Raw genomic sequence first — 13,193 nt, 5'->3', positions numbered from 1 at the left:
TAAATCAATGGACTTAGTAGAATATCTACCTCCGCTCTTACATGGCCAAGAAAAGCCCCCGGGAAGCAAGAAGTAGGACAACAGCGCCATGTTTCTCAATAATCAGTAATGAGATGCATCTTATCTCTGATGCCAGAGGCAAGATATAGGCATCGCGACTAGTAGCCATTGATAGACTTATCCGCCATTAATCGGTCTAATCCCCCTTTCAAGAAATCCAATTTAGCAACTATCACGAAAGGTTATGCTGGGGAATTCTATAGTCTAGCCATGTGCTATGGGAATCGCGGATCCATACAATTCACATTCAGTAGAGGCCACTGGCTTCTAATATTGTAAAGGGAAACGGGTCCCCGTAGTCCACATTCCCCAAAGTGACCCATTTAAGGTGGAATCAGGAGTCAAACAGGGATGATGTGTTATTGCCCCAACCTTATTTTCTATCTTCATCGCTATGATACTTCATCTTGTTGATGGGAAGCTCTCCACCGGAGTGGAAATCATCTATTGGACAGATGGCAAGCTGTTTAACCTCAAAACCAAGGTCACAACAACATCTGTTATAGAACTCCAATATGCTGATGACAACGTCGTCTGTGCACATTCAGAAGACATGCAAGCCACTCTAAACACCTTTGCAGAAGCGTACGAGAAGCTCACCCTGTCATTAAACATCAAGAAAACCTAAGTTCTCTTCCAGCAGTCACCGGCCAATCCCTCTCCAATGCCAGAAATACAGCTTAATGGTGTAACATTAGAAAACGTGGACCATTTCCACTCCCTTGGCAGCCCCCTCTCCACCAAAGTCAACATTGACACTGAAATTCAACACCGTCTGAGCTCTGCGAGTGCAGCATTTTTCTGAATGAAGCAGAGAGTATTTGAGGACCGGGACATCTGTAGGCAGACCAAGGTGCTTGTTTATAAATCTATTGTCCTCCCAACACTGCTCTATGTCTGCGAAACGTGGACTGTCTACAGACGTCAAAATTGATGCTGAAATACAACACTTCACTTCACTTCACTTTATTTCTTAATTAGTCACTCTCCACCAAGGTGCTTCAAGCGACTTAAAATCTAAAATAGCATTTACACAATATAAAAACATTCAACATAAAAACATTCAACAGTGACTATTTGGCAAACACCACCTGAGCTCTGCAAGTGCAGCATTTTTCCAAATGAAGCAGAGAGTGTTTGAGGACCGGGACATCCGTAGGGATACCAAGGTGCTTGTTTATAAAGCTATTGTCCTCCCAACCCTGCCTTACGTCTGCGAGATGTGGACTGTCTACAGATGTCAACATTGATGCTGAAAGACAACACCACCTGAGCTCTGCGAGTGCAGCATTTTTCCGAATGAAGCAGAGAGTGTTTGAGGACCGGGACATCCGTAGGGATACCAAGGTTCTTGCCTATAAAGCTATTGTCCTCCCAACCCTGCTATACGCCTGTGAAACGTGGACTGTCTACAGACGTCAACATTGACACTGAAATACAACACCTCCTGAGCTCTGCGAGTGCAGCACTCTTCTGAATATAGCAGAGAGTGTTTGAGGACCGGGAAATCCATAGGGATGCCAAGGTTCTTGTCTATAAAGCTATTGTCCTCCCAACCCTGCTATACGCCTGTGAAACGTGGACTGTCTACAGATGTCAACATTGACACTGAAATACAACACCTCCTGAGTTCTGCGAGTGCAGTATTCTTCTGAATATAGCAGAGAGTGTTTGAGGACCGGGACATCCATAGGGATACCAAGGTGCTTGTTTATAAAGCTATTGTCCTCCCAACTCTGCTTTACGCCTGCAAAACGTGGACTGTCTACAGACGTCACATTCAACTCCTGGAACGATTCCATCAGCACTGCCTCCGAAAAGTCCTGCAAATATCTTGGGAAGACAAGCGGACAAACGTCAGCACCCGTAAGAAGCCAAGACCACCAGCATTGAAGCGATGGTCCTCCGCCATCAACTCCGCTGGACTGGCCATGTTGTCCGGACACCCAACCACCTTCCCTACTCTGAACTCAAGAATGTTGGAGGACAGGAAAGGAGTTTGAAAGATGGGCTCAAAGCCAACCTTAACAACTCTGGCATAGACTCTGAGTACTGGGAAGTACTGGTCCTTGAACGCTCCAGCTGGAGGTCAGTTGTGACCAGCAGTGCTGTAGAATTTGAAGAGGCACAAATGTAGGGCGAAAGGGAGAAACGTGCCAAGAGGAAGGCGCGTCAAGCCAACTCCGACCGGGACCGCCTTCTACCTGGAAGCCGATACCCTCACTGTGGGAGAAGATGCAGGTCAAGAATAGGGCTCCACAGCCACCTACGGACCCATCCCCAGGACACTACACTTGGAGAATAGGGCTCCACAGCCACCTACGAATCCACAAGGCAACCCATCATGGAAGACCATCTTACTCGTCCAACGAGGGATCGCCTAAGTAAGTAAGTAAGTAAGTAAGTACACTTAGAGGACCATCATCCTCGGACTACGAGGGATCGCCTAAGTAAGCAGAGTGGAAATCATCTACTGGGCAGATGGCAAGCTATTTAACCTCAAAACCAAGGTCACAACAACATCTGTTATAGAACTCCAATATGCTGATGACAACGTCATCTGTGCGCATTCAGAAGAAGACGTACAAGCCATTCTAAAGACCTTTGCAGAAGCATACGAGAAGCTCGGCCTCTCATTGAACATCAAGAAAACCAAAGTGCTCTTCCAGCAGTCACCGGCCAATGCCAGAAATACACTCCACCTAGCAACAGCCAATCCAGTGACACCAAGGGCGGGGGGGGGGGGGGCACTTCCCTCTCTTTGAGGTCTAAACAGACAGACAAATAGATGGATTTTGCCAATTAGCTTCTCCAAGGCATCTCTCGGAATTGGCATCTAAAGCCAGTACAGAGAAAACAGCAGATTACACTCCAAGCCTGCCATTTTGGAGAGCTTTTCTCAGGAGCACATAATGTAAACGATGCAAAAAAGCAGCCCTGAATCTGCAAGCGACAGCAAAATGAGAGTGAGCGAGCCGCTAGTTTGCACAACTCCCCCCTGGGGACGGCACGTTCGTCAACTTACCGACACTTGTGATTTTCTGGGAGGCCAGATCGTGAAGCAAGGCGGCCACGGCCGGGTTGTGCCGGGAATACAGTTCGTATCGGTTGATGCCAATGTGGAACTTGAGCCAGTTTGGATAGGAATCAATCGATGTTTCTCCGGTGGGAAGGAATTCTTCGTCTTCGTTGCCTTCGTTCTGCCTACCGAAGGAAAACAAACCAGAAAAGGCACAGATTAGGTTGCTTGGCAATGCCAGCCGTGCACTTGGAGACAGGGAGCGAGGGAGGAAGAAGGGGAGCCAAGCCAAGGCTTGCAAAAGGGCCAAGAAAAGCACCGGACAGGACACGCTGGCCGTACTTTGGCTCAGCTGAACTGTAGGCCAGTGTTCTGAATTTTGGACACTGTGGAAGGAAGCATACACTGACTTTGCAGTCGGGACTCTCCTTGGTTAGAGTGGGGTGGGAAACATGCAGTCGATATATACAACTTAAGTGTGTCCCCACTCCAAGAACCCCAAAATGCCCCCTCAATGGCAAACCAGACAACCCAAAGGCTTTGAGAGAGACTATAGAAGGGACTGGGCAAGCTTTGGACCATAGATGTTTTGGACTTCAACTCCTATCATTCCTGACAGCCTCAGACCCCTTCCTTTTCCCGCTCAGCTGCTTCAGTGGAAAAGGAAATGGACTGAGTCTGTTAAGAATTCTGGGAGTTGAAGTCCAAAACACTTGGAAGGAGGGCCCAAGTTGGCCCCAACTTTGTCCTCTTGGAACTGGACACTTCAGTCAATCAAGGGGTCATCTGCACACCCAGGTTGTGGGAGTAGAAGACCAAAACACATGGAAGGAGGGCCCAAGTTAGCCTATGTCTTTGTCCTCTTAGAACTGGACACTTTGGTCAATCAAGGGGTCATCTGCATACCCAAGTTGTGGGAGTTGAAGTCCAAAACATCTGGAGGGAGGACCAAAGTTGGCCCATGCCTTTTTCCTCTTGGAACTGGACACATCAGTCACTCAAGGGATCATCTGCATACCCACGTTGTGGGAGTTGAAGTCCAATCAAGGAATCATCTGCACACACATGTTGTAGAAGTAAAACCCCAAAACACCTGGAGGGAGGGCCCAAGTTGGCCCAGGCCTTTGTCCTCTTGGATCTGGACACTTCAGCCAATTAAGGGATCATCTGCATACCCACGTTGTGGGAGCTGAAGTCCAATCAAGGAATAATCTGCACACCCATGTTGTGGGAGTTGAAGCTCAAAACACCTGGAAGGAGGGCCCAAGTTGGCCCATGCCTTTGTCCTCTTGGAACTGGACACTTCACTCAATCAAGGGATCATCTGCATACCCATGTTGTGGAAGTCCAAAACACCTGGAGGGAGGGCCCAAGTTGGCCTCAACTTTGTACTCTTGGAACTGGACACTTCAGCCAATCAAGGAATCATTTGCATACCCATGTTGTGGGAGCTGACGTCCAATCAAGGAATCATCCACACACCCATGTTGTGGGAGTTGGAGCCCAAAACACCTGAAGGGAAGGGCCCAAGTTGGCCCCTGCCTTTGTCCTCTTGGAACTGAACATTTCAGTCAATTAAGGGGTCATCTGCATACCCACGTTGTGGGAGTTGATGTCCAGAACACTTGGAAGGAGGGTCCAAGTTGGCCCATGCCTCTATTCTCCTGGAACTGGACATTTCAGTCAATCAAGGGATCATCTGCATATCCATGTTGTGGGAGTTGAAGCCCAACACCTGGAAGGAGGGCCCAAGTTGGCCCAGGCCTTTGTCCTCTTGGAACTGGACACTTCAGTCAATTAAGGGGTCATCTCCATACCCATGTTCTGGGAGTTGAAATCTAATCAAGGGATCATCAGCATACCACATTATGGGAGCTGAAGACCAATCAAGGGATCATCTGCATACCCATGTTGTGGGAGTAGGAGCCCAAAACATCTGGAGGGAGGACCAAAGTTGGTCCATGCCTTTGTCCCCTTGGAACTGGACACTTCAGTCAATCAAAGGGTCATCTGCACACCCAGGTTGTGGGAGTTGAAGCCCAAAACACCTGGAGGGAGGGCCCAAGTTAGCCTATGTCTTTGTCCTCTTGGAACTGGACACTTCGGTCAATCAAGGAAGCATCTTCACACCGGAAAGTGGAATTTTGGTGAGCAGGAAAATAGATTTAAAGATGGGCTCAAAGCCAACCTTAAAAACTCTGGCATAGACACTGAGAACTGGGAAGCCCTGGCCATTGAGCACTCCAGTTGGAGGTCAGCTGTGACCAGTAGTGCTGCAGAATTTGAAGAGGCATGAATGGAGGGTGAAAGAGAGAAATGTGCCAAGAGGAAGGCGCGTCAAGCCAATCCTGACCGGGACCGCCTTCCATCTGGAAACTGATGTCGTCACTGCGGGAAAAGATGCGGGCCAAGAATAGGGCTCCACAACCACCTACGGACCCACCTCCAAGACACTATACTTGGAGGAACATCATCCTCGAGCTACGAGGGATCGCCTAAGTCAGTGGTTCTCAACCTGTGGGTCCCCAGGTGTTTTGGCCTACAACTCCCAGAAATCCCAGCCAGTTTAGCAGCTATTAGGATTTCTGGGAGATGAAGACATATTGGGGACCCACAGGTTGAGAACCATTGACTTAGGCGATCCCTCGTAGCTCGAGGATGATGGTCCTCCAAGGGTAGCATCTTGGAGGTGAGTCCGTAGGTGGTTGTGCAGCCCTATTCTTGACCTGCATCTTGAGAACCACTGGCCTAAGTAATAAGTAAGTAAGTGGGTGACGCCTGGCTCGAGAGCAGTACGTGTAAAAAAGATCTTGGAGTCTTCGTGGACAGCAAGTTAAACATGAGCCAGGAATGTGATGTGGCGGCAAAAAAAGCCAATGGGATTTTGGCCTGCATCCATAGGAGCCTAGTGTCTAGATCTAGGGAAGTCATGCTCCCCATGCTCTATTCCGCTTTGGTTAGACCACTTTACCTGGAATACTGTGTCCAATTCTGGGCACCACAATTGAAGAGAGAGATTGACAAGCTGGAATGTGTCCAGAGGAAGAGGGAGACTCAAATGATCAAGGGTCTGGAGAACAAGCCCTATGAGGAGCGGCTTAGGGAACTGGGCATGTTTAGCCTGAAGAAGAGAAGGCTGAGAGGAGACATGATAGCCATGGATAAATATGTGAGAGGAAGCCACAGGGAGGAGGAGGGAGCAAGCTTGTTTTCTGCTTCCTTGGAGACTAGGACGCGGAACAATGGCTTCAAACTACAAGAGAGGAGATTCCATCTGAACATTAGGAAGAACTTCCTGACTGTGAGAGCCGTTCAGCAGTGGAACTCTCTGCGCCAGAGTGTGGTGGAGGCTCCTTCTTTGGAGGCTTTTAAACAGAGGCTGGATGGCCATCTGTCAGGGGTGATTTGAATGGATTATTCCTGCTTCTTGGCAGAATGGGGTTGGACTGGATGATGGCCCATGAGGTCTCTTCCAACTCTTTCATTCTATGATTCTATGAAGTAAGTTGTAGCTTGGCAAAGCCTTGAGCCTTCTCTGCTACTTTCTCACCAAACGGCAACTCTCAGGACTCCATAGCACCGAGTCTTGGCAGTCCAAGTGGTTTCAAGTCGCATTAATTGTGCCGTGGAGACTGATGCACCAACAGCCTTGTTGCATAACTGGATTTTGGATGAAAGGCAAGTCTGTAGACTCTCAAACCACAACCTAGTGATCAAGGATAACATGAAATCTCAGGGATGTTGGACCCGTTCCCATGTAAGCAATCCTTCCTTCCTCTCTCTCGCTCTCTCTTTGCCAGACCTTTGATGCCAGTTCCTCTGTTTGCAGGAGAAGTTAATCGTTTACTGCTCCGTCTTATGTCCGAGCCGCCCTTTCTCCCTCTCTTTCTCTGTCCTTCTCTCTCGCTCACTCTGTATTTTTTCAGCCTTCGGAGCTTTTGGGAGGAGAGCGCATACCAGGCATAGCTGCAACATACGACGACGATATTCCTTTGAAAAGCTCTGACCTTGCGTTGGAATCCAAAGGCCCGGGAGATGCTTCTGAATGAAACACACCACTGGCAAAACAAGCCCTCAAAATATGAACGAAACCACCAAAACAACATTAAAAGGAAAACCACACCATCTCAGCAGCACAAAAACTGAAATAGACACAAAGCTGTGCTCTGTTTGCTCTTACTACCATTTTTTTTCCAAATTATCTTGTATCTCTTTTGAAAATAGCAAAGTATGGGTTGCGGAGGCTAAATTTAGTCCAAAGAATTGCTGTTGGGTTCCTTCAAGTTGTTTCCATGACTCATTCAGAAGAACTATCCCACTGCCTGCCTCTGAGGCTGAGAGACTACAACTTGGATTCCAACCCCAAGCAAGGATTTGAATCCTGGTCTCTAGAGCAGGCATGGGCAAACTTCAGTCCTCCAGGTGTTTTGGACTTCAGCTCCCATATGGCATGACTAACTTTGGCCTTCAAGGTGTTTTGGACATTGACTTACCACAATGTGGGTATGTAGATGATCCCTTGATAAACTGAAGTGTCCAGTTCCAAGAGGACAAAGGCATGGGCCAACTTAGTCCCTTCCTCCAGGTGTTTTGGACTTCAACTACCATAAGGTATGACCAACTTTGGCCTTCAAGGTGTTTTGGACATTGACTACCACAAGGTGGGCAGGCAGATGATCCCTTGATTGACCGAAGTGTCCAGGTCCAAGAGGACAATGGCATGACCCAACTTCAACCCTCTAGGTGTTCTGACTACCACAACATGGGTATGCAGAAGATCCCTTGATGGACTGAAGTGTCCAGTCCCAAGAGGTCAAAGACATGGGCCAACTTGGGCCCTCCCTCCAGGTGTTTTGGATTTCAACTCCCATAATGTGGGTATGAGGATGATCCCTTGATGGACTGGAGTGTCCAGTTCCAACAGGTCAAAGGCATAGCCAACTTGGGCTCTCCCTCCAGGTGTTTTGGACTTCAACTCCCATAATGTGGGTATGAGGATGATCCCTTGATGGACTGGAGTGTCCAGTTCCAAGAGGTCAAAGGCATGGGCCAACTTGGGCCCTCCCTCCAGGTGTTTTGGACTTTCACAACGTGGGTATGCTGATGATCTCTTGATTGACTCAGGTGTCCAGTCCCAAGAGGACAAAGGCATGGGCCAACTTGGGCCCTCCCTCCAGGTGTTTTGGATTTCAACTCCCATAATGTGGGTATGAGGATGATCCCTTGATGGACTGGAGTGTCCAGTTCCAACAGGTCAAAGGCATAGCCAACTTGGGCTCTCCCTCCAGGTGTTTTGGACTTCAACTCCCATAATGTGGGTATGAGGATGATCCCTTGATGGACTGGAGTGTCCAGTTCCAAGAGGTCAAAGGCATGGGCCAACTTGGGCCCTCCCTCCAGGTGTTTTGGACTTTCACAACGTGGGTATGCTGATGATCTCTTGATTGACTCAGGTGTCCAGTCCCAAGAGGACAAAGGCATGGGCCAACTTGGGCCCTCCCTCCAGGTGTTTTGGATTTCAACTCCCATAATGTGGGTATGAGGATGATCCCTTGATGGACTGGAGTGTCCAGTTCCAACAGGTCAAAGGCATAGCCAACTTGGGCTCTCCCTCCAGGTGTTTTGGACTTCAACTCCCATAATGTGGGTATGAGGATGATCCCTTGATGGACTGGAGTGTCCAGTTCCAAGAGGTCAAAGGCATGGGCCAACTTGGGCCCTCCCTCCAGGTGTTTTGGACTTTCACAACGTGGGTATGCTGATGATCTCTTGATTGACTCAGGTGTCCAGTCCCAAGAGGACAAAGGCATGGGCCAACTTGGGCCCTCCCTCCAGGTGTTTTGGATTTCAACTCCCATAATGTGGGTATGAGGATGATCCCTTGATGGACTGGAGTGTCCAGTTCCAACAGGTCAAAGGCATAGCCAACTTGGGCTCTCCCTCCAGGTGTTTTGGACTTCAACTCCCATAATGTGGGTATGAGGATGATCCCTTGATGGACTGGAGTGTCCAGTTCCAAGAGGTCAAAGGCATGGGCCAACTTGGGCCCTCCCTCCAGGTGTTTTGGACTTTCACAACGTGGGTATGCTGATGATCTCTTGATTGACTCAGGTGTCCAGTCCCAAGAGGACAAAGGCATGGGCCAACTTGGGCCCTCCTTCCAGCTGTTTTGGACTTCAACTTCCACAACGTGGGTATGGTGATGATCCCTTGATGGACTGAAGTGTCCAGTCCCAAAAGGACAATGGCATGACCCAACTTCGTCCCTCTAGGTGTTTTGGACATTGACTACCACAACGTGGTTATGCAGATGACCCCTTGATTGACTGAAGTGTCCAATTCCAAGAGGACAAAGGCATGGGCCAACTTGGGCCTTCCCTTCAGGTGTTTTGGATTTCAACTCCCATAATGTGGGTATGAGGATGATCCCTTGATGGACTGGAGTGTCCAGTTCCAACAAGTCAAAGGCATGGCCAATTTGGGCCCTTTCTCCAGGTGTTTTGGACTTCAACTCCCACAACGTGGGTATGCAGATGACCCCTTGATTGACTGCTGTGTCCATTTCCAAGAGGACAAAGGCATGGGCCAACTTGGGCCCTACCTCCAGGTGTTTTGGACTTCAGCTTCCACAATGTGGGTATGCTGATGATCCCTTGATTGACTGAAGTGTCAAGTTCCAAGAGGACAATGGCATGACCCAACTTTGGCCCTCCCTCCAGGTGTTTTGGACTTCAACTCCCACAACATGGCTATGCAGATGATCCCTTGATTGACTGAAGTGACCATTTCCAAGAGAACAAAGGCATGGGCCAACTTGGACCCTCCTTCCAGGTGTTTTGGACTTCTACTCCCACAATGTGGGTATGCAGATGACCCCTTGACTGACTGAAGTGTCCAGTCCCAAGAGATCAAAGGCATGGGGCAACTTGGGCCCTCCCTTCAGGTGTTTTGGACTTCAACTCCCACAACATGGGTGTGCAGATGACTCCTTGATTGACTGAAGTGTCCAGTTCCAAGAGGACAAAGGCATGGGCCAACTTGGGCCCTCCTTCCAGGTGTTTTGGGCTTCAACTCCCACAACATGGGTATGTAGATGACCCCTTGATTGACTGAATTGTCCAGTCCCAAGAGGACAAAGGCATGGGTCAACTTGGGCCCTCCCTCCAGGTGTTTTGGACTTTCACAAATGTGGATATGCAGATGATCCCTTGATTGACTGAAGTGTCAATTCCCAAGAGGACAAAGACATGGGCCAACTTTGGCCCTTCCTCCAGGTGTTTTGGACTACAACTCCCACAGCATGGGTATGAGGATGGTCAAAGTTGGCCAATGCCTGCTCTAGAGTCTTAGGATCCCATGCCATGACGGGTGTTAAGCATCATATTCCCATGGCGTTTAGTCCCATTGCATTAAAGAAGCAAATCATATTTTTTACATGGTGTTGTTTCTTGCTTTTCTCCCTCAAATCCTGACCCTCAGGTTGAGAAACACTATTTGAGCAACACTGAGGGTAAGGGTCCAAAGTCCCTTGTAAACTTCATGGCTGAGTAGGGAATTATTCAGGTTGAATGGCTCTTCCTTTTTTGTGCTAGAGGAGCCCCTCTTCTTTCCATGACACCTCATTCTCTGTTAAAGACATACTACCAGGGAAGACATCTACACTGTTTACGGATGTGTCTACCTACGTAGAGTCAGATACTGCGCCTTTTTTCCCCTAAAGGAAGGAAGCAAACAGCCTGGAAGAAAGGCAGCCTGGTCAGGAGGCTCCAGCTGCTTGTTGTCACATCCAATCTTGCATTCCATTGAGATCTGTGATTTATAGGGTTGTGTTTGGGAACGGCAATGCTGAAACTCTGTCTAGACAAGCTTTCTCCAACCTGGGGCCCTCCAGCTGTGATGAGGGAGAAAGCTCTAGAGGAGGCATAGAATCCAAGTGTTGGAAGAGACCTCATGGGCCATCCAGTCCAACCCCATTCTGCCAAGAAGCAGGACAATCACATTCAAAGCACCCCCGACAGATGGCCATCCAGCCTCTGCTTCAAAAGCCTCCAAAGAAGGAGCCTCCACCACGCTCAGGGGCAGAGAGTTCCACTGCTGAACAGCTCTCACAGGAAGTTCTTAGACCCTAGAATCCTAGAGTTGGAATAGACCTGGTGGTCCATCCAGTCCAACCCCATTCTGCCAAGAAGCAGGACAATCGTGTTCAAAGCACCCCCGACAGATGGCCATCCAGCCTCTGCTTCAATGCTTCCATAGAAGGAGCCTCCACCACACTCCGGGGCAGAGAGTTCCACTGCTGAACAGCTCTCACAGTTAGGAAGTTCTTAGATCCTAGAATCCTAGAGTTGGAATAGACCTGGTGGTCCATCATCCAGTCCAACCCCATTCTGCCAAGAAGCAGGAATATTGTGTTCAAATCACCCCTGACAGATGCCCATCCAGCCTCTGCTTAAAAGCCTCCATAGAAGGAGCTCCCACTGCTCTCTGGGAATTCCACTGCTGAGAATTCCACTGCTGAACAGCTCTCATAGTCAGGAAGTTCTGCCTCATGTTCAGGTGGAATCTCCTCTCTTGTAGTTTGAAGCCATTGATCCATTGCGTCCTAGTCTCCAAGGAAGCAGAAAACAAGCTTGCTCCCTCCTCCCTGTGACTTCCTCTCACATATTTATACATGGAGCCACAGACACACAGGTGGCTAAATGGAAGCACAAATGGAAAGCAATTTCCATGGGAAGTTCAATAGAAGTTGGGAAGTTCTTATAGAAGCATAGAGTCATAGAATCCTAGAGTTGGAAGAAACCTGGTGGGCCATCCAGTCCAACCCCATTCTGCCAAGAAGCAGGACAATCACATTCAAAGCACCCCCAACAAATGGCTATCCAGCCTCTGCTTAAAAGCCTCCATAGAAGGAGCCTCTACCATGCTCTGGAGCAGAGAGTTCCACTGCTGAACAGATCTCACAGTCAGAAAGTTCTTAGGTCCTAGAATCCTAGAGTTGGAAGAGACCTGCTGGGCCATCATCCAGTCCAACCCCATTCTGCCAAGAAGCAGGACAATCGTGTTTAAAGCACCCCCAACAGATGGCCACCCAGCCTCTGCTTCAAAAGCCTCCAAAAAAAGGAGCCTCCCTCACACTCCAGGGCAGAGAGTTCCACTGCTGAACGGCTCTCACAGTCAGAAAGTTCTTCCTAATGTTCAGGTGGAATCTCCTTTCTTGTAGTTTGAAGCCCTGGCTCCATTGCATCCTAGTCTCCAGGGCAGCAGAAAGGAAGCCTGCTCCCTCCTCGCTAGGACTTCCTCTCACATATTTGTACATGCCCCTCATCATGTCTCCTCTCAGGCTGGTGGGAGTTGAAGTTCAAAACACCTGGAGGGAGGGCCCAAGTTTGCTCATGCCTGCTCAAGATCCTTTTCATCCTTTCCTCTCAAGGTTTTGTATCTCTATTTGTGGCCAACCCATTCTTCTCACTCTCAAAGATCGATGTGTAAACGTGAGGTGGGAAACCCACGACTATCAAGATGTTCTTCGATTGGAACTTCCAGCTGTACTGGAGAGAGTTGTGGGATTTGTGGGCCCAAAACAACCCAAGGGATGGATGACCCCCACCTGTTTAAACCGATCGATTGACCTCTGGACTAGGAAAACAAATATGCTGAAAGCCCTTTGCTGAAAACAAGACCCAACCAGTTTGTGTTGACAGCACTGCACTCCTGATCCTGGGAGATAAAATGTTTTGCTTGACCAATGTGCTCAATGGTTTTGTATCTAATCATGACTATCGTTGGCCCTCACATTTGCTCCCCCCCCCCCTCATGTTGGAAGTGACTTGAGAAACTGCAAGTTGCTTCTCATGCGAGAGAATTGGCCGTCTGCAGGGACGTTGCCCAGGGGACGCCCAGATGTGTTACCATCCTGGGGGAGGCCTCTTTCATGTCTCCATATAGGAAGCTGGGGCGGACAGAAGGGAGCTTGCCCCGTCTTACGGATTCAGACCACCAACCTTCTGGGACATCTAATCACCTATCAACAAAAAATTGCTCCAGGCACCAACAAGCCACTCCAAACAACAGCTAGGCCTTCAAATGCTAATCAAGGTGGTCAGTTGAAACATTA

General features: G+C 48.9%; 1 protein-coding gene across 1 annotated transcript in view; it reads right to left on the bottom strand.

Annotated features, from left to right (window-relative positions):
* The window catches only part of LOC137097899 (extracellular serine/threonine protein kinase FAM20C-like), a 143,451-nt gene that overhangs the window by 106,190 nt on the left and 24,068 nt on the right, over positions 1-13,193 (bottom strand). The window contains exon 2 of the mRNA XM_067473297.1: positions 3,086-3,264. Coding sequence (XP_067329398.1) covers positions 3,086-3,264 — 179 coding nt within the window. The remainder of the gene's footprint in view (positions 1-3,085; positions 3,265-13,193) is intronic.

The sequence above is a fragment of the Anolis sagrei genome, chromosome X (genome assembly GCF_037176765.1).
Source record: "Anolis sagrei isolate rAnoSag1 chromosome X, rAnoSag1.mat, whole genome shotgun sequence".
Lineage (NCBI taxonomy): Eukaryota > Metazoa > Chordata > Lepidosauria > Squamata > Dactyloidae > Anolis > Anolis sagrei.
The sequence above is the reverse complement of the archived record's forward strand: the minus strand, read 5'-3'. Positions and strand labels throughout refer to the sequence as shown.